The sequence below is a fragment of the Nymphaea colorata genome, chromosome 9 (assembly GCF_008831285.2).
Source record: "Nymphaea colorata isolate Beijing-Zhang1983 chromosome 9, ASM883128v2, whole genome shotgun sequence".
Lineage (NCBI taxonomy): Eukaryota > Viridiplantae > Streptophyta > Magnoliopsida > Nymphaeales > Nymphaeaceae > Nymphaea > Nymphaea colorata.
Genome location: NC_045146.1, coordinates 19,233,054 through 19,253,948, shown reverse-complemented (window position 1 = coordinate 19,253,948; position 20,895 = coordinate 19,233,054). Strand labels below are relative to the sequence as shown.

At 37.0% G+C, this 20,895-nt stretch overlaps 1 protein-coding gene and 2 non-coding genes across 4 annotated transcripts; 2 read left to right on the top strand and 1 right to left on the bottom strand.

Annotated features, from left to right (window-relative positions):
- Positions 1–193: 193 nt before the first annotated feature.
- On the bottom strand, positions 194–10,331 carry LOC116260963 (E3 ubiquitin-protein ligase DA2L-like). Of its 2 annotated transcripts, none has more exons than XM_031639517.2 (10): positions 10,069–10,331; positions 8,992–9,288; positions 8,170–8,221; positions 8,044–8,089; positions 7,868–7,949; positions 7,556–7,718; positions 7,374–7,485; positions 5,124–5,190; positions 1,325–2,402; positions 194–440 (listed from the first exon to the last, which is right to left on the bottom strand). In XM_031639517.2, exons 2-9 carry the CDS (start codon positions 9,184–9,186, stop codon positions 1,806–1,808), a joined length of 1,314 nt encoding a protein of 437 aa, XP_031495377.1. In that variant the 5' UTR covers positions 9,187–9,288; positions 10,069–10,331; the 3' UTR covers positions 194–440; positions 1,325–1,805. The 2 variants fall into 2 exon arrangements, with proteins under 2 accessions (XP_031495377.1, XP_031495379.1); XM_031639519.2 differs by lacking the exon at positions 10,069–10,331 and adding an exon at positions 9,391–9,492.
- A 4,570-nt stretch (positions 10,332–14,901) lies between these two features.
- Positions 14,902–14,993, top strand: LOC116261632 (small nucleolar RNA snoR1). The gene has a single exon (XR_004174336.1). It is a non-coding gene; the product is annotated as a small nucleolar RNA snoR1 (small nucleolar RNA).
- Positions 14,994–15,122: 129 nt separating this feature from the next.
- Positions 15,123–15,215, top strand: LOC116261631 (small nucleolar RNA snoR1). Its single transcript, XR_004174335.1, has one exon. It is a non-coding gene; the product is annotated as a small nucleolar RNA snoR1 (small nucleolar RNA).
- The last annotated feature ends 5,680 nt before the right edge of the window (positions 15,216–20,895 follow it).

Sequence of the window (20,895 nt, the reverse complement as noted above, 5' to 3'; positions counted from 1 at the left end):
GTTACATACAGTTACATCGATAAAACCAGCATTAGAGATATCAAGTAAGAGCGCTTTTTTTCAAATCAATGGCAGAACCTTTTGCATGAAAATGTCATTATAAGAAAGCTATATGTGAGATACAAGAATATGCACAACTTTGTTATCCTAATTCTGAAAAACATTCACTAAAACATATTCTAGTGACTCCACGTTAGCTACGGCGTCAATTTCTTAGAAGCCACACGAGTTTTTAAGAGTCATAGAAACATATGCTATAAACAGAAGAACATATAGAAAAAAAAAATATCCGTAAGCACCAATAACGCGACCGACACAATTACTGCAATATTTACATATTTGCAACAACCCATGGGGCAAGAAGAACATTTTCTAGATGAGCATACATCACCACAAGTCGCCGTAGGGGCCACCTCCGTCGTTTCGCCTCGGTAGGATTCCTAAACATAAAAAAAAAAATTAAAAAAATAATTAAAAAAAAATCCTGCATTGCCTACAAAAGAAAACTCGGCTAGAGGCAATTTGATAGCACGAGTACCATGTTCCTCCCGAGGAACATTGACTTGTCCGTTTCCCAGCTTCAAAATTAAAGCAAACAAAACAGAATCAAACCGACCAAACAGATCTTTCTGCAAATTTTTTTTCTCTAGAAATACCTATGGAGGCTTCGGACTGAAAAGTGAGACCAGTGAGTCCTAAATAGGTCAGCATGGGGAGAACTTGGGAGGGCTGTGACTGTTTCCGGAGCAGTCATGGCGCAATCTCCATGGCCTTTACCCTTTGAACAACTGAAGTAATAAATGTTCAACTGGGGCTTAAATATGCCCAAGGGAGACTGCAGCTGCTCCAAAGAAGATTGAAGAAATTCAGGTTTTCCTTTGGACCCATTCGATTGAAAGACAAACGGTTGACTGGTCAAAGAGGAGCCCGCTTCTTGACTGCTAAACAGAATCATTTTTGAAAGGCAAAAAAGGAAAACGAAAGACAAATTTCAGTGGATATAGGCTGGAAAATGGATCAAACAAACTGAACATAAAGTTTTCAAGCTCAGTTCATTTATCATGGTGAACCAAACCTAGCTGGAGCTCATGGATGAAGCGCAGCTAAATGAGTGGCTTTTAACGACCTTAATAGAATGAAAAAACAATGTCATTATGTCAGAATAATAGATGGGCATAACCTGCCTCCCAAACTTGGACTGGTTCAGTCGCAAAATAAATATGTTATCGCAGATCTACAATGAGTAGGAATTGAACCTCAAAAACTTCTTGATACATGTAAAAATAGTAAGTAATTAGTTAATGATTATAAGTGAGCCAAGTACCTGTTTCTTCATGTTCAGCTTGCTGACCCTATTTCATGAATTCAAGTAGGCTCTTGATTAGTCAAATTCTAGGCAAGTGATGGGCAGCGCAGCTCATCTCATCTCCCAGCCCTACTTACACATGGAACGTGGCAAAATGAGGAAGCTTGGCCACCTCTCATGCAGTTGAACCTGAGAACAGAGGCAGTGAAAAGAACATTTTCCACTAGAGAAGTATAAGAGCACATACAACAGTAAAATAGGTCATTTGAATCAAAATTGTGAAAGAACCACTTATAGCTTTACATCTTCCTGCAGAAAACCCTATCCTGGCAGAAAAGTTAAGGAAAAAAGTGAAAAAAAAAATAACAAGTGATTTTTTTGTAATAGAATCAATGTTGCCACTGACCACCTGTTTTTCTTCATTCCCATTAGGGTACTCTACACCTATTTCCTTCTTTGTAACAAGAAAAATCCGCACAACTTCTCGTTCATAAAGCTACTAACAACTGTTCAAGTGCCAAGGACCATGCAAGCTTGGCCTAGCTCGGGCCTCAGCCAGAGAAATGGCCATTGCAAGCATCATCTGCTCCTCAAAACTCTCGGGCACAACCCCACCCTGATGTGTCAAAGGAGACGGATCACTAGCTAAATCTAAGCCTGGCATAGATGGTGAACAGTCAATAGCAGCATCGGAAACAGAATGCACACTGCTACTTGCATAGCTGGTGCCAGCTTCTGCCACCTCCGATACATGATCCACCATCCACTCAGCATCATCTCTTGACAAAGCCCTTCCACTTTCTGGAGACACCTCAATCCAGCTCTCTTGAATAGGATGTCCTGTGCTTGTTCTTGCCTCACCTTCTGAAACTGTGCTGTTCCTCGATCCTGCTATCCCATTGGATCTGTCATCTGAAGTTAGTTCTGTATCCATGTGCTGCCTCTCAGCCAAAGCTGCAATTGCACAAGCTAGTCCAGAAGATGGAGATGGTTCTCTATGTGGAAACCCAGATGGTGTGCATTGGACTTCTGAACTTGAAGGTCTTGAACAAGCAGGTTCCTCAAAGGGCACAGGCCGTTGACCAGCATCACCCTCCTGCATTGGAGTGCATATGATTCATATTATCAATATATTTTTTCCATTACTATCCACAATTAAAAAGTAACATCAAGCAACTTCCAATACATTCAAATGTGATTGGAATACTGAACTAAATTGCGGAAAAGTATATGTGTATGGAACAGATTACAATGAAATACCTCCCCTAGTGGCATGTATGACCGCCTTAGACACTCATTCTTGTAGCCCCTATTGAAAAGCACCCTCCCATGGATGTCAAAATGCACGTTTTAGTGGACAAAGTCCGATAGAACCAACCCTATGCGGAAGGTTCCTGACATAAGGTTCTTCACTTGTGTAAGATCCATTCATAGAATGCAATAAAAGCACCTAAATCTAGTAATTCACAACTCATCTCCTGATATAAGATCCATTACTGTCCTGTCATGGTCAGCAAAATTTCCCTGAAGAAATAGCAAAAGTGTTTCTATATGCTGATGAGTTTGTTATCATTGTAAGCATGGTATTTTCTGAGCTAAGCTTGACTGACATGAATCAAGTTGGGACTTGGGAGGTCAAAGCCTAGTTTCTAAAGGACACTTTCTCAAGATTTGAATGCCTTATTCTCCAAAAGAATATTCTGAATCCAAACAAAATTTGTTCCTACAGATACAAATGGATATGATGCAGCTATTACCAGATTCTACTAATTGGTTATTGCATAATCAAACTTGGAGTAAAATTCAGATGTACAAATGAGAAATCTTATCTGGGTTTTACATGTACACAGATATTGATCTGAATTTGACACCCATCAGATTTTGCAAGAAAAATTATGCTGAATTCAAATTTTGATTGCGAAACAGACATTGAATTTCTTGTCAAACCTGATTGATTTTGATCCTGATTTGATGCTTCTGTTAATATTTTAATGACTATTTTGGACTTTCATCAGTTTTTGTAAGAAAATCAGTAGAAAATTCAACTTTTCATAATGTTTTCTATTATTATTTTATACTTCAAACTTTCTGAACCCTCAAGATTTTTCCCATAAAAACAAACTTCCCATTTTATACCCAACAAAAACCTCACCCTAAAAATCCAAGACTGACGATGGTCCCAACCATTTATTTGTTGTCCCTATTTGTTGCTCGCTTTCATGATAAGAAAGTGGAGGCTCTCTTAAAATGAAAACTGAATGCAATCTTACTCCATTTCAACAAGTAATAGGTTCTCTCACCTATTTCAAAAGTTCGAGCACCAATACTGCTCAACAGCTCAAGTACTACACATGGCAGAAAGTTTCAACATACTTCGATCTTTGTGCACTCACCACAGTATCGCATATAGATGGATATAATATAACAAAAGAATGACCAAAGCTTCTGCTTATCATTCTCGTCATTTAACTTAATTTCCTAGTCATTTTGACTTAAAGACTAAAGTTGACTCTAAGACCTTCAACCAATTTTTCAAATTTGCAATGCAGGTCATTAATTTCACGGTATCTTAAAATAGCATAACAAGCCTCCATCCAATGAAGCTAAGTATGGAGCAAAAGTGTCCATTCTCCAACGTCATTGAAAAAATCTAGTTAAGGAAACTCTTCAAGCATATGATTGTTCTGTCAATAGGAATTTCTAAACTTTGTTGTTATAATAAATGTGTCATCCAACTAAGAAGCAAAACACATTTTCACAAGCATATGAAACACGAACATGACAAATGTTGACAACATGTTCGTCTTTCTCTTTTGGCTCCAAGTATCAGCTTGTTGGACGACTATGAAAAAGCCCTCATAAAGATTAATGTTAACTTTCTTTTGACAAACTTTCAATTGTTAAAAGAAATCTAGTTTTGTGCAGCAAATTTCTTTCATTCATTCCATTTTCTCACAATATCAATCCCATCAGCATATATAATAGGCCCAAATAGTGGACTCGAAGTCAGTTGCTTCAATAAGAGAAAAGAAAGATGCTCTTTTCATACAAAGGATCAACTGTACTTGTAGTCATTTCCTTTTGAGGTGGAGTTTGCAAAGTCATTTTGCAAGCTCCTCTGACAAAGTGGAGGTGCTCCTCTTATGCTTATTGCCTCGCTGTTAGCACTTCTGCCTTGCCGATAGCGAAGCCCAACCTCCTTTCTTGAAGTTTTGCCAGACAGCTTCCACTTGTATTCTAGATTTTTGATATACTTTAGGCATTTTATATATGTGATCCTTTATCTTATTCTCAACCAGTTAAAGTGACTCATCCTTCTACAACAAGCTGCTGATAATTCATGGATTAGTCTAATGGCTAGCCATTACTCCCCATGTACAATGCAGTGAAATTCATCCCATTTATTTAAGTGAAAAAAAATACCTTCATTGTTATACAATCATGAACATTTGTGGTTTTGTGAACTTTGTATGACCAGATTGTAAGGTTATTCTCATCAATGCAACTCATTGCAAATGAAGCCATTAAGATTTAATTTTCTAACAGCTTACATGGACAGTGGAGAGCTTTCATGAATCATGAGACGTGCATGATACAAGCATACTGTCCAAGAAAAAGCACAAGGGAAGGGAAGTTGGAAATCTAATATGAAGCACCACTAGAACAATTTTAAAATTATACAAATGACCACAGATTGCCAGTTCGTGCTGCTTTTTAGTTAAGAGGATTTCAATTGCACATTCTACCACCACCCCAATATGCTTGCATTCAATAGCTTTAAGAAGGAACCAATCTCCATAAAGCTCCCAGAAAGTACCTGAATGGATCGCCAGATTGCTTCCATGACCATTATATCTTCTAGGTCTAGATCAAATCCATCATCCCTGCAAGCAATAGAAAATTTCTTTATCAATATCAAGAAGGACATGAAAATTTCAGTAATCACAGACAAATGCTTGTACTATTTTCTTTTTCCAAGGAAATAAGAAGTAAATAAAATTATAGCTCTGTTGACACTCATGCTAGTGACTTAAAACAAAAATTCTAAAAGAAGATTATGCAGCTTTCCATATGGTCCAATCAAATGTGGAGCAAAATCACAAGTAAAGATCGAAGGCAATAAACAACAGAAAAAGTAAGAAGCTACTAAATGGCGGACAACAATTGAGATATAGCAAAAGTGGTTAACTAGTACTATGCATAAGCTATAACATGCAACAGGCAAGAAACAAGCAACTAATTTTTAGAAAAAATAACACTTTCTGCAACGCAAAGTGGTCGAAAAGAAACACAAAGTCATGCAACCAAAATTTCTGGCTGGCCATAGAAAAGATCAATCCAACTCCTTGTGGAAGAGGCATCCTATCAATTTGCCAATATAAATTCAATACCACCTGAATCACTCCATATGGTTTCAAGTTTCAACTAAAATCTAGTCTTACAGCATTAACACTTTCTTGCTTCAACCATTTTAATCTGTAGAAGGGGATTGGTCAGACCATCTTGCCTTCTTTTGGGGCTTGATCATCTTGCGATGCTTGTGTTTCCTTCTTTTAGCATCTGATTGATCATTTTGATACATTTGTAGTTCCTTCTTTCACCTGATTATGCTGCTTACTTTTCCTAAAACTTTCACCTCTAAGAACAATAAACATTCGTTAATTCCTTATGCAATTTAAAATCCAAGGTGAAGGACTAGCTACTTTTGCATCCCATTCAGCAAGCTACAAACCATAAATAGGTTCTCTGTTTGCCATTGTTTTCAAAAATCTTCTTCTGTACACTGTTGTTTGTGGTTTCTTCTCTGTGCCACTCAAAATTGATAATTAAACTGCTCTCCACTAAATGTGAATATTGAACCTCTCACAAAATCCATATGACCTCACAACTTGTATTTAACACAACACACTACAGTGTGAAGCATTTTCAAATGCAAGAAGATAAGTTTCTAATAATCAAAACTGCACCCAAAAGACTTTGAAGATTTAAACCATCTTCAAAGAATAAACATCCTGTCTTCTGGTTGTCCATACACATTTTCCACAAGCATTTGCTAAAGTACAATGATCACTAGTCTGTTCATGTGTCAGCCATACGCATTTGGTCTGCCACACCAGATCACCAGTTTGTTTGTGTGTCCCATGGGATGGTTAACCCACTAATCACCCCTAATTCCTAAACCTTATTCCCACCATCAGATAAGAATTTCAACAAAAAGTGCAGACCATATTCCTGTTTGCATAAACATAAGTTTTCTCCAAATGCATGTCCCGACAACATTGCTTCACTGCAGCTGCTTCTAAAATCTTCAAGTTCTACCTCACGTCCTCACCCAATAATATTCTCAAGCCATGCATCCATAGGATCCATATTTCAAATGCATTGGACATATGCTTCAAAAATCTGCCTCACCCCAAAAAGAATATCCCTTACAAATGAAACCCAATCATCATATAGTTGTCCATTTGCATAAGCAAGAGACACCTATGATTGCCTACTGAACAGAATGGGCTAGGCAAAAAGGATCCAGGATTACTCAACAAAGCCTACAATACGTGCTATCAATTTCTTATATTACAAGGAAAAAACCCAGGAAACGGACAGCTGACAGTCAAATATGGTGGTAGCGCCAATATACAAATACATGCTAGTCTCCAAGAGACAGATGAGGTCAACATTTCTTACAAAACTTGTTGTTGACAAAATAGAGGTAGGAGCTACGAACAAAAGGCAAGCTTGTACATAGCTACTGAAAAACAAGATGATGTTAAAAATTGGCCTTTGCCGCATGATTTTCAACAAGTAGAGAAAAACAATTGGGTAAGTTAATTAACTGGTTCTGTAGAAGGTTGTAAATCTGATGAAGCTGTTGGCATTTAAGAGGAATTACAGAACTATAGCTTAAGGTACTGACCAAATTTTGATTGCTTGCTCCAAAGAAAAGCAAAAGGAAGCCTAGATCATGGTAAAATGATCAAATCAAAATTATCAAATCAAATGACCAAATTTTGATTGTTTGCTCCAAATAAGAACTTATGAAAGCACAGAAATAATTATCCATCCAAACCTGTTCTGTCTTGTGGTGTGGATAGGTTGCCTGATTAAAGGGACAGAAAATGAATCTTGAGATGGTGAAATTTCTTCCATTCGAGATGATCTAACAGATGGCGGAGTTGTCACTGTAAGAAAGTTGCATATTAGTAAAATAATCTGCATGTTAGTAAGGGAAAACTAAAGGTTCATTCAAACCTGTAATTGAACTGATTGTAACATCCCTACTGGTTGTAACATCCCCGCATTCAGTTTCCTCTGCGATCAAACTTCTCTCTTGCCTTTTAAGGATTCTTTCTTCTTCTTCAAGAAGCTCCTGTTGTCTCATCCTTATTTTTGCTTCAATAACTCTTTGCTCCTCCTACACATAAAAAAGGATAGAGATTGAAGAAGCAAGTTTCCAAGAGTGTAAAATCAGATCTGAACAAAATCCAGTCTTATATCCACCATGTAACACAGTAATGGAACATACTTGTAAGAAAAATGATCCAGTAATAAAGAGAATCTTACAATTTGTTCCTTGCCCTTCTCCTCCTTGGTCTTGAAACCACGATATTCTACTGCATAATTTGCAGTTTTGCAGAAAGGACACCTTAATGTTAAGAATCTCATGGATTGACAATAATATCACTATTCTTTTCAGATACTACTGCATACACCCAAATGGATCAAAAGGTAAAGGATACTGTGTAGGACGAGTGGAATGTGGTGGCTTCATCTGTAGAAAACACTCTGCCAAGATAAATTCACATAAGCATGCAGCAAGCTTCCATCAGCAACAAGTCCAATTAAATGAAATAACAAAGAAGTACCTGTGCATATGCCTTTCATACAACATCTTGATCGGTTGAGACTAGGATAATACTAGGAGATAAGACAAAAGAAAAATAAGTAGATATTTTTTGGAAGATCATAATTATTAGCATAATGCCAAAATGAAGGCACGTAAAAAGAAGAAGAAAAAAAAAGGAAGAAAATTTCAGTTTATTTACGTTCCAGAAGTGAACACACTAATGCTATGTATAAGGGCTAAGAGAATGCTCCTCCATAGAATGCAATAATCATGGAAACAACTAACCAATCTAAATAGAATAAAATAATATAACTAATTGAAGCAGCAAGCAGCATGGGATGCATGACGTAGCACAAACTATTATCTCTTTAGTATCGTCAAGGATGACGCTATTGTTCTAGTTTCCTTTTTCTTTTCAGATTATGGGGAAACCATCAATTGAAGCAGCAAGCAGCATGGGAGGCATGACTTACAGGATAAAACCATCACAAATTATTATCCCTTTAGCATCGCCAAGGATGACGCCATTTGTTTTAGTTTTTTATGTTCAGTTTTCTTTTCAGATTATGTGGAAACCATCAATTCCGCAGATCATTACGGTAAATTCACATTCACCAGTTCCACTCCCAAATCCTTCATAAAATACCATTTGGTTACACCATCCGCCATTTCCTACTAAAAAAACTCAGCAATTGCCAATAAATTCAACTCAACACGTTAAACAACTCTGAAAGAAAATTAGACAATCGCCGCAAAAAAGTCAACCAAAAGAAAAATTCAGACTTCAAGACACCGAAACAAGCAAGACAAAAGCGGAAAGAAATGGAAGTAAATTACAGACCAGGAAGCAAATGGGGCATTCTTCAAGATCAAGCCCGCCTTCTTCATCGCCGATGTAGCAAGGAGCCAACTTAGACTCAAGTATAAGCTTCCTCAGCTTCTTGTGATCGACATCTCTGCCCAGCGGATACAACCCCTGCGGCCGCGTATACTTCTCATCTACAATTTGCCTCTTCCTAACCAGTTTGTTCCCCATACCCCCAATCCAAGGCAAGTAGAGAAGAGCAAAAGATCAAGAGCCACTCTTCATTTCCCTCCACCAGTCCTCAGAATGCTACAGCCACCACCGACACCCACTCTGAAACCAAAACAATTAGGCTACAATTTAGCCGATACCAATCAAACAGCACACAATTTGTTCGGGCGAGGATCAGGAGACTTTGTGAATTTCCTCAATTACCACGAAGCTGTTTTGGTTCGACCACTGATCCGAGTTCTTGAAGCCCCCTCATCAAAATTGTGTGTGTGTGTGTGTGTGTGTGTGTGTGTGTGTGTGTGTGTGTGTGTGTGAGAGAGAGAGAGAGAGAGAGAGTGGGGGGGTGGGGCGGCGGGTGGGGGTGGCGGGACGGAGGGAGAGAGATTATCCAGCAATTCAAGCTGGGACAACAGCACCCCAATGAGACTAGTCACTCCAATAATCGCATTTTTTCTTTTAGTTTCACTTAAACTTTAGGAGAGCAAAAGAAGTTAAAAAGCCAATCATGATGAAGCTAAAAGGAACGTTAAACCGCTATGCAAGAAACGATGGATTCCCTCGTCTTCTCTTTCCACTTGAAATACCAGAGACAAAAAGAAAGAAAAGAAAAACGATCAAAAACCCTAGCAAAGAAAATTCAACCTACTCCAGAAAACGGGGTCCGAATTCCCGCCCAAAAAGCAGGAAAAAGCTTCAAATCTCACGCCCGGAACAGAACCCCAAGCAATGAATACAAAAATTCCTTCCACGTAATCCGATCAAGTAACGAAATTTCCCTGGAAAACGCTTTCCGGGAGAGCAAACGACCGATAGTATATCTCTGCCTGTATATGCGTGCGTCCGAGAGAGATATTTTCTGTTGGCTAGGAGGCGGAACCGTACCTGTCAGACATGATCCTGCAACATAGTTTGTCGTGAACTCCAGCATCGGGCGGCCGACGATCACCGGAAAAGTGGAATTCAGACCGGCGGCAAAATTCGAGGAACTTTATTCAATGAGAAATTTTGGAGTGCTGGCGCGGCGAACCAAAACAAGGAATTCCTTTTTTTCTCCCCAATGCACCGTAGGAAATGGAGTGCTGCACAAACACAGGAAGAGAGAGAAAGAATGAGAGGGAGGATCCTGGCATTCGGATTTTGGATAACTACAAAAAACATTAAAAGAAAAAAAAAACAAATGGGGAGAAGAAATGAAAAATCAAAAAGAACAAAATACGGTTATCTAGATATCTTTTTCACTCGCAAAAAAATATAAACAAAAAAGATGAATTATTATTAAGGCACGCTTACTTTGCGAAATGTTGCCAAATGAAAAAATAGCAATTTCATAAAATAGTTTTAGTGGGAGGATCCACAACGAGAATATGCAGTGAAACCGTTTCAGGTTATTTGACAAATGAAACATTTTACTAGTGTTATTTTAAAAATTAGAGTAGATTTATAAAACATAGTTTTACGAATATCTAGTAATATGTTTCAACCTTTGAGGTAGATTTACAAAACACTTATATCTCAAAACTCATTTACAACTGAATCATAATAATTCAATGAATAATTGAATTAGTTCAAATTGTCTCAGTTAGAACAAATGGGGTGTGACCAAGATCACGAGGGCGCAACCGCGAAGGGAAGGGGGGCTAGCATGAGTCATACCCTCTCCACAAGTTCTACGTTTGGCCCCTCTAAATTTTTTGAAAAATGATGCTTGACCCATGTAAAAAATTTTCAAAAACGTTATTTAGTGGATCGTATGATTGTTCGACGCTTGCAGGTGTATTGGTTTGTTCATCATATAAATTAGGACGCTTGCAAGTGTATTGGTTTGTTCATCATATAAATTAGGATTTTACTGACAATAATCTTAATAAGTCATTTGGCAGCAAGGACACTATGTGAGTATCTTATAAATATGTTTAAATATTGAGGTAGATTAATACAATATTAATTAATATTTCATGAACTTGAAGGCAGATTTTCAAACACTTGTATGGTACCCCGGCAACCAAACTACCTGAAAAAGATCAATAAAGCATACCATCTAACAAAGTGCCGGCATTGAAAGTCTTTGGAAGTGACAATGCCAACAATTAGGCCAAGCACACTAACTAACAAAGTGCTGGTAATTGAGCTTGTGAGAAGCTGATCCAACTGATTGCAATAAATAAATTTATAATTCAAAACTAGAGTAGAAATATGAACAATTTATGGGATAAATATTTTGGGATTGATACTTATAAACCCTTGAAGATTACAACTCTCAATAAGTGCTAGGATTTATGTCCTCTATTATGCATTTTTTTTTCTAACCTCAATACTATGACACCCTAGTGAAAAACAACAGAGGGGATTAATTTTAAGTGGTTTGGCTTAAAGAAGACCTACATTTGTAGACAATCTATAATACCTCATTTTGAAAAATTTGTTCTGCATTGACAATCACGAGAGATTTTCTAGAGCTTAGAAACAAGCTGGATATATATTCAATTGTCTGAGTTGTCAATATCAAGTTGATATCATATTATCTTTTCAAATCTAAAGGCCATTATATTTGCAGTGCAAAGGTTAACAACCTACCATTCAAAAAAGTGCCTAAAGACCCGTCATTTTCTTTTGTGTTCGAGATCTTAAGCTGCATGATTTAAAGCATAACTTTAACTTACATTTTTATTCAGACTTTAACACAACGTTATATTGGCCGGAGTAGGTGTGCACTTTTCAAGACCTTTAATTATCGATTCTACTTTTTATCTTCTCTTCCAATTTAACGTCTTTAATTTCAATGAGTTGGGGGCGTTCAAAGTTCTATTGAGTTACTTTCGTAGGAAATTATATTTTACAAAACTTTCACATAGTCAAAATCAAATTTCTAAAAACTTTCAATCGTAAAATTTTAATTTTTAAAAATTCAGGGGTGTCCTGGCCCCTAGCTCTGCCACCCGTTAAATCGCGGTCCCTAAGTGGTGAATATGCAAACAATATTAAATTTGTTTTTTTTTAAATATAAAAAATAAAAATTATAAAATACTGAAAAAACAGAAAAAACTCACATATGGCACACTTAAATTGGCCAGCAAAGCGAATGGGCCAATTTAGGGGATTTTGACAACGTTGCTATCAGTGCCAGAGTCATGGATGCATGACCAGTGGCTGCCGATTGATCAACTGTCACCAATTCAGCCCGATTCGAATACTATGAAGAGTTTAACATATACGACATATTTTCATTATATTGATAACAATATAACAAAAAAGAGATATGCCTCATGAGTACACGAGCCGAGCCGAGCCAAGCCGAGTCGAGTTTGAGTTTGGTCAAGTCGAGTTTGAGTTTGGTCAGCTTGAACTCGAGTTCGACTCGACTCAGAAAATTCGAGCTTGAACTCGACTCACTCAAACTTGAGTCAAGCTTGATAGAGCAAGCATGAACTTAACTGGACAAACTCAAATCGTATAACTTGTTTATGTTAACATGCCTTGTTTTTGTAGCTTGTTAACTCGATTACTTGCTACTTGTTTAACTATTTTCTCAATATAATTCAACATTTATGTGTAGTTGAACCGAGTCAAATTCTTACAACTCGAACCCTCACTCATTTAACATTTTGAGCATGCACATGAACTCGAGCTTGACTCGTTTATAAGTGAGTTAAGTTCAAACCGAAATTAGACGAGCGAGTTCGAGTCGAGCTCAAGCTGACTCAACTCATTGTCAGTGGGAAATCAAACACAATCTATTTTTTATAAAATTTTGGGTTTTTGCAGATAACTGTTGTCTGAAAGTTGAAGTATAGTTGTCCATCTAAACAGGTGAAACTCAAGTCCACCATCCCAGAAACCTCCTTTCTTTTGGAAGTTAGTTCAGATGCAGAATAGCTTGAGTTGGACTTCATGCAACCATTACCAAACCACCAACGAACATTCAAATTGCAGACAGCTCTATACCAAATCCATATGCTCACAACCCTTGTCGGGTTTGGTTGGAAAAACCTAAACCAAATCCACAGGTTATTATTAGTTGGATCTGGAACTCTAACCCTAGTTTAGCGTTTGAACACTAGAAGATACGGATCTCAGTGGTTAGAATAGAATTGGATGCTCCATTCAAATCCAAATTCAAGTAGTTGGATTCAATGATTAAATTTACATCTGTTTAGAGATTGAATGCAGGTATGGCATGGATCTTTTTTCTTCCAAAATCTGATTAGTGTGAGTTTTTTTTTTTTTGTTATGAACATCTGAATCCGAGCACATGTACAATTTGGTTCTCTATTTTTAATGTAACCTTTTTACTTTTTAAAAAGTTTAATCAATCTCGCATTGAAATTGTGAAAAGTGTTCAAAGGCTTATAAAAGGACTGTTAAGTAGTTGGTTGTATTAGTTTAGCATTTTTTGAGTTACAACCAAAACTAACTGGAGGTAGGTTAAGATCCATAAGGGGCCAAGTTGGCCGAGTAGTTCTTGTAGTACCAAAGCACCGTTTGACATTCAAGTCGAAGATTTCTTATAAAAGGAAGGACATGTGTGTCTTAAAAAGCGTGAATTATAACTCTTCATTTTCAAAAGTTTAATTTTGTATTGAAGATAGTAAAAGATTTTTCATGGGTTTATAAATGAAGTTCTTTAAGTGGTTAGATGTTCTAGTTTCTATCTTTTTTCGGATTGAATATGAAATTATTAAAAATGTTCTAGTTTCTACCCTTTTTGGGATTGAATATGAAATTATTAGAAATAAGATGAAATCCATTAAACAAGAACTAGATGCTGTTTTGAGAGTGGGTCTGGTAGTTTCATTTTATGTCTGTAATTTTATTTTGATCATAAGGAAAGTAAAACCCCATCCGTCGAACATGTCCGATTGGAACAAGTCCGTTAGACATGAATGCTTCCGGTGATCCACGGATCTTGAAGTGAAGCATTCTCAGTTTCATGATCCAGATTTGAAATGGAGATCCAATTAGGGTTTCTCTCTTTCTTTTGCGTCCCCCTCCAGAAAACCTTTTAAAAAAGCGGCAGGAGAGGGCGACGGAGAGACCCCATTATCAGCCTCCGTGGGGCTGTGAAAGATAGGGAGCAGGCGCGCTTGTGCTCTGCAGATCAGTCGGTCAACAAACTTCGGCTTTTTGTGTGGCGTGTATTTTAGATCTATTTAGATTTTGTAGAAGGTGAAGCTCGTTGGTCTGGACGGGCGGCTCAAAGTTGGTAGTTCGGGAAAGCCTTCTTTCTGGTTTTCCTTTTGCGCATTTTTCATCGAGTTCTTCCTGATTTTTGTGGGGTCCTGACTCACTCCTGCAGTAATCTCGTGGTTGGTGTGTCCAATATCTCTGCCATTCAAATCTGGTCCTTCAGTTCACCTAAATCGGCATTTGGGCTTTGTTGGTGTCGTTGGTAGTTCATGGTGGTAGCTTTGATACGCCTTAACAACTCCATGGCCTTGTTTTTGTTGATTGTTCTACAGATTGTTTTTTAATATGTTTCGATTTATTCTCCATAAACCCTTTTTACTAGTTTGCTCGTTCTTATTGATACGTTTAAGATGCTTTAGCTGTATGATGAATGCTTCATGTAGCACCTCGGTCTACGGGTTGTTCCTTGAGCATGGATTCACAACTGCTAATCTCTTCGCTTTCCTCTTTGATCTTTTGACTTCAGTGTTGTCTCCTGCATTTCTTATGATACTTTCAGTGTATTTTTTTTCTTTTTCGTTTTCCTGATATGGCCATGATGATTGAAGCTTCTTCTGACACCTCTTGTACGAGAATAGCCTTCAAAGTCTGTTCCTTGAGCAAGTAAAGCGAGTCTCTGAGCTTTTACATACACTCTTTTTAAAGCTTCTCGCTGTATTTTTTTGTGATATCTGCTTTCTATTCATCTGGGTTTTAGCTTTTTTCGCGTTGTTTCTCATCTTTCTATTTTTTAATTCTCTAGTATTTCATCTTGCTATGATGATTGTTGCTTCTTCTGACACCTCTTGTATGAGAATAACCTTACTGAGTTGTTCCTTGAGCACATATAAGCGACTCTCTGAGCCACTCGCTTCTTATCAATTTATGTTTTATCTTTACCTCCCTCTTTTTCATTTTTCCAAAATTTGTGTGTATACTATAATCCTATGATTTTTACTTTTTGACAGCATCTTGCATGATGCTGTCTTTTTTTATGTTGATCGTTACTTCTGATGCCATTTTTTATGAGAATAATGACCTTCCCATCTTCCTTGAGAATAAGCGGCTAGTTGAACCACTTGTATAAATATCTAAGATGTCGTCCAATTTAAGTTCTCTTCCACTCGATTCTCATGCTTATTGAAAATTTTCACATACTTATTTTCGTCATTTTCTGCTTTTTCGACAGCATATTGGATATATTTATGGTATTTTTCATGTGTTTCTTTTTTTTTTTTCCTTTTGTTTTGTGGTTTTTGCTATTGAATTGTAGGATGTTAATATCTTTGCCAAAAGGAGTTTGAGCAAATACCATGTTTTTTGGTAAACCAAGAGCACCATGTTCAGTTTGGTGTTTGTGTGTTGTACATTCTGACAATGTGATATAAAAAGTTCCGTTTAGAGATGATATGATGTTAATTCATAAATGTTGTTCAGAAAGGCCCAAAACTGTTGCCCTGAAAACATTGATGAAGAGTAAATTTTTTATTATAATGTGATACACAGCAAATTTGCAACTTTCTGAGCATGGTCTTTCAGGTCATCATTTGCCAGGTCGAGGGCTTCTTGGACCTAATACAAAACTAATAACAAGCTCCTCATAAAACAAGAACAGGCAAAAACAGTCTTATTTTCTTATTTTCAGTTTAGTTATTCGTTTCATTGAATCTATGTATTGGTAATGGTACGGTACGAGTAATGGTACGACTATTATAATATTATTAATTTATAATACCAAAGATTTAAAGATAAAAAAAAATTCTCATAATCATAAAAAAAACAAAAAACATCAAATGTTCCTTCTCTCTAATTTTTGGATTTCCTTATATATAAGGTGTAATATCAACCAAAAATAGATCAAAAAGAAGAAGAACCGAAGTAGAAGGTTGTCATGTCAGACCCACGAACACCAGCCTTGAACTTGATTTTTCCAACCATGAGGGTAGAATTCCCATGTGTAAAAGTCATCGTCGCTTCAAAATATGAAACCACCATCTCCTATGACAACTTGAGCAGCTAGAACTCTCACGAGAAATTAGACATTTTAGCTTTACAAAAAACCCCTAAAAAACTTCCAATCATCCCTAAGTTTTCAGAAACAAAACTACCTAAATTTCATCGCAAAACAACAATGCAATCAATAAAAAGAATACTGGCAAAACAAATGCACCACGAAAAGCCAAAACATGTTTTTAAGCACAAAATAGGGCATCAAGAGACAAAATCACAATATTGGGCATCAAGAGACAACCCTAAACATTGCCGCTGTCGTCCAGTCGCCGTGCAGTTCCTCCCCAATGTTGCTGCAAATACTCAACGCGAAGAAAGTCGAGAAGGAAGGTCATGATTTTAGTTTTTACGTTACTAGTTTTTACCATTGTGACATAGCATTGAACGAACTCTCTTCTACTTGAACAGCTCTCTTTTCTCCCGCTCCATTTTTTCTTCTCATCTAACTGCCTACTCGCTTGTCTCTCTTTTGACTTCTTCTCCTTTCATATTCTCTCTTTAGTATAAACAAATGACTGTCCAAAACATCACTTTTAGGTCATGTTTGATGGTAGGAAAGAATTTAATGTGGTAAATTTACCATGGAAAAAAATATAGAATATCATTTTTCCCTCTTTCAATTTGAAGCTATGTATGATGACATACTAGTTTTTTGCATGGTAAAATCAATCTTGTTTGATGTACATTGTAGTTTTTTAGAGGGTAAAATTAACCTTGTTTGATACATATGGTAAAATATATGAGACTTTTTTCAGGATCGTTAGTAGTTTTTTTTTTTTTTTTGTCCTCCTCTAATTTCATGAAACAAATTGAAAGATGATATTCCAAAACAACAAACAAAGCATTCAATACCTAAAAAATTGAAGCTATAAAAACAAGTAACATGATTTCACACCATCCACAAATAATTCCAAAAAAAGTCCATAACATCCACGAGTTGAATGTAGTTGACCAGCTACAAGTTAGAACCATAACACAGTTATACATGTATGAAAGTTATAAAACCTTAACCAAAGCGTGTATTCTCATCCAATATATAAGTTATAAAACATACAAGAAATGTTTTGGATCACATGAATTATACAAATAATTAACCATTGAATTTATAACAATCAACTCTTACCTACTAATCAGCAAGTTTATGCATCAACCATGACACCCGGTCTGAAGGTGGAAGGTTGACAAATATCATGGAATTGGTGCCCTCTGCTAACATGTCCATACTTTTCACTCGCGTATGACTATCTATTTGTCCGGTCTCCACCAACTCTTGTAGTATTTTGCAACATTTGACATATTGAAGCTTTTTACAAGTATGTGTCATGGTCATCACATCATCAGCTATACCGTTCAACAAATTGTAATACTCGTCTTCATTGGTTGACTTGTTCCTTCTTTTCCTATGTGTACTTTTATTAGTTGTCATTGTCGGATTTTCAGTTGTAGGAGTTGGAGGTAATGACGATTGTAGGGGAGAACTATCTTCATAAAGCATATGTGTGAATGATTGTGAACTTTCAGGTTGCATGTAGAATGGAGTCGATTGAGATGGAGGTGTAGATGGAAGTGGTTCATACAACATATTGTTTAATGTGTCTGTGTCTGTGTCTGTGTCATACAAACTCTTCATAGTATCTCCATAACTTTGGCCTTTTGTACTTCTTCCCATTTGTTAATTGGGTCATAGTCAAACCCGCTTGTATTCAAAATTTCCTTCATGACTGTCCAGTTGAGTTTGAAATACTTCAATTTGTTTTTTATTTTGTCTTTATTGAATTTCAGACCGAATCTGTCCATCATACTTTTTTCAATTGTTGTATACACTTTAGACTTCAAACCTCCACCAGATTTCATATCATACATGTGTGATTGTTCCACAAGAAGTTGGACTAAGTAGTCCATTTGTGATTCAGTCCACGTAAGATTTTCCCTTGATGGACCGTTGTCTTCCATGATAATGTGTTCTACAATATTTCTTCACAACTACAATTTCCAGTATGAAAAATCTTGCATGAAGAAAGTTGATAGACAATAACTGGGAGAAGAAACCATACTAGAAAGACAAAAGCAAACGAGCACCCAACTCTAGAAAATTCGAAACAACAGACATCAAATAAAGCAAAAGGAAGAAGAAATCAGAAACACTTGAGATTAAAGGCATTCCAACAAAACATCCCCAAATTCATTGAAAGACTTAGCTGATAGAGGTAAAATCTACGATCATACTAATCATGAATTAAAAAGCATGATTAAGTAGTTGGATTTGTATGAATACCAAAAGCTGACCAAAATCCAACACAAACCCTTTATGAAATTGATTAGAAAATCTTACAAACATAAGAATTAAACATAATTGTTGTCATCTTGACATGTGTTGCTATCTTCACATGATTATAATCACATCTTGGATGCATTTGCATAGGTCTTAGAATAAATTTGAAGAGAAAAAGAAATAGGAAGGAAAGAAGGAGAGCTGTAGAAAAGCCTTATGGTGTCGCTCAACTCTTCCATCTTAATGGAGTATTCTGCTACACCTAAAGAATAGATGAAAGGTTTGTAGAAGAACGGAAATATCCTTTTTTATTTAACCTTACAGATAAAGTTCTAGATGCTCTTTTACTATGGAACTTAAAAACTATCAAGGCTATCATTTACTGTTATGATTGTCATCTAATTGGTAAAGTAACAGGAACCTTTTATGTTAGTTTCTTCTTCTCATTTCTTTACAGTCTACGAAGTATGGTGGTGTTTGATTGTTTTAATTTGTCATTTCAGGTCCCTAGTATCTATGAGGAGATGATTTTGTCAGGGTGTATGCCACATAAAAAAGCTAAGACAATATTGCAATCAGCACTCCGATATATGAAACAAACACTGTTTAGCAGTTGATGGCCAACACAACTACTTCGTAACTGTACAACTCAAACATTTTCATTCATCTACTGATACGGTTAAGATATCAGCTCCCTATCAGTTACTGGTAATTCTTTCCTTGTTAATCTGCATCTCTATCTGTCCATCTCATTCTCTGTTCATGCATATTGCTATTGGTAAAACATATTTCTGCATTCCTACATATGCCACACACCGAGGATGTGCATGTGCATGTGTCTGCTTTTCCACAACTCTATATGTTAACCTCTAATAAATGTTAACGTCCTAATTAAAATTTCATCATCTCCGAATTCAAGCAAACAAGTCAAAAAACAGAATAACTTCAAGCCAGACAGGGAAAACCATAAAAAACCATCATACATAAAAATCATATGGGAAAGGAAAAGGAAAGTAAAAGCAAGAGGAGAGCTAATTTTCTTGTGTGAGAGGCATACCTGAGTAAAGTAGCAGCCAAGAGGGATAAGACCAAATCTCCTGTTGGTATTGAAGGCCTGCATATGAAAAACAATAAAGAGAAAATGGGTTTTCACCAAACAAGTGTGTGAGAAAGCGACAAAGAGACACATAGGGCTCACTTGGGGCTGCAAGCGGGCGATGTTGGGAAAAGAGAGGAGGAACTAGAGAGCGAGAGAGGGGAGACGTAGTGGGAGAGGAGGAGACGCAGCCAGGGAGGAGAGACCTGTGCAACAAGAGAGGAAAGGAACAAGAGAGCGAGAGAGGAGGAGACGGAGCGATAGAGGAGAGATCTGTGCATCGATAGAGGAGAGGAACAAGAGAGCGAGAGAGGAGGAGAATCAGCGAGAGAGGGGAAGAAGGGTGTCGACGGGGAAAAGAGGGGAAAAAATGAGAGCCCTAACGGCTCTCAAAATTGTCTGCGCAAAAAAGTCTGACCTGCACAGGTCAGACTTTTTTTCGCGTGAAATTTCACTCTTTCGTACGATTTTTTTGATTGAAATTTCACGACGTTTGAATCGTCGTGAACTCAGCGGGTGAAACTTCACCCGCCCGTACCGTTTTCAACTTTTTCCTGTGCATCAAACAGGGCCTTAGTGCAATTATTCGCTACATTGAACTCTTTGTTCTAATTGAACATATCTGTTTCCTCCAACTTTTTTTTCTTTCTCATCTATTGGTTGGCCAATCTCTCTGTGCTTGAACAGATCTGTTTCCTCCAACTTTTTTTTCTTTCTCATCTATTGGTTGGCCAATCTCTCTGTGCTCGCATCTTCTTGTCTTTCACATCAATGTTTAATATAAAGTTATAAAGGAAAAACATCGTTATTTTTGTTGTTCTTCTCTGCATTGAACTCTCTTTTTTAATTGAATGGCAATGTTTTTCTCCCACTTTTTTTTTTCCTCATGTAGGTACTGTTGGATAGTGGTCCTGAGCCCTATCCTTCATCTCGTAACTGCAAGGGGGCCCACTTGCAGTTATAGTTGTAAGCTTTAATTCTCTCCTAAAATCTCTCACTCGCTGTCCGTTGGGCTAAGGGAAAACCTATGAGGCGGCAATATATATGTCCAACTATTCTTTGATCTAGGGTTACATGTTGGTCACCCTAAATTGGAGCCTCATAGAAGCAAACCCATAAGTTCATTGCTCTCTTGTTTCTTTCTTTCTTCCTCTCTTGCTCAGAGGTG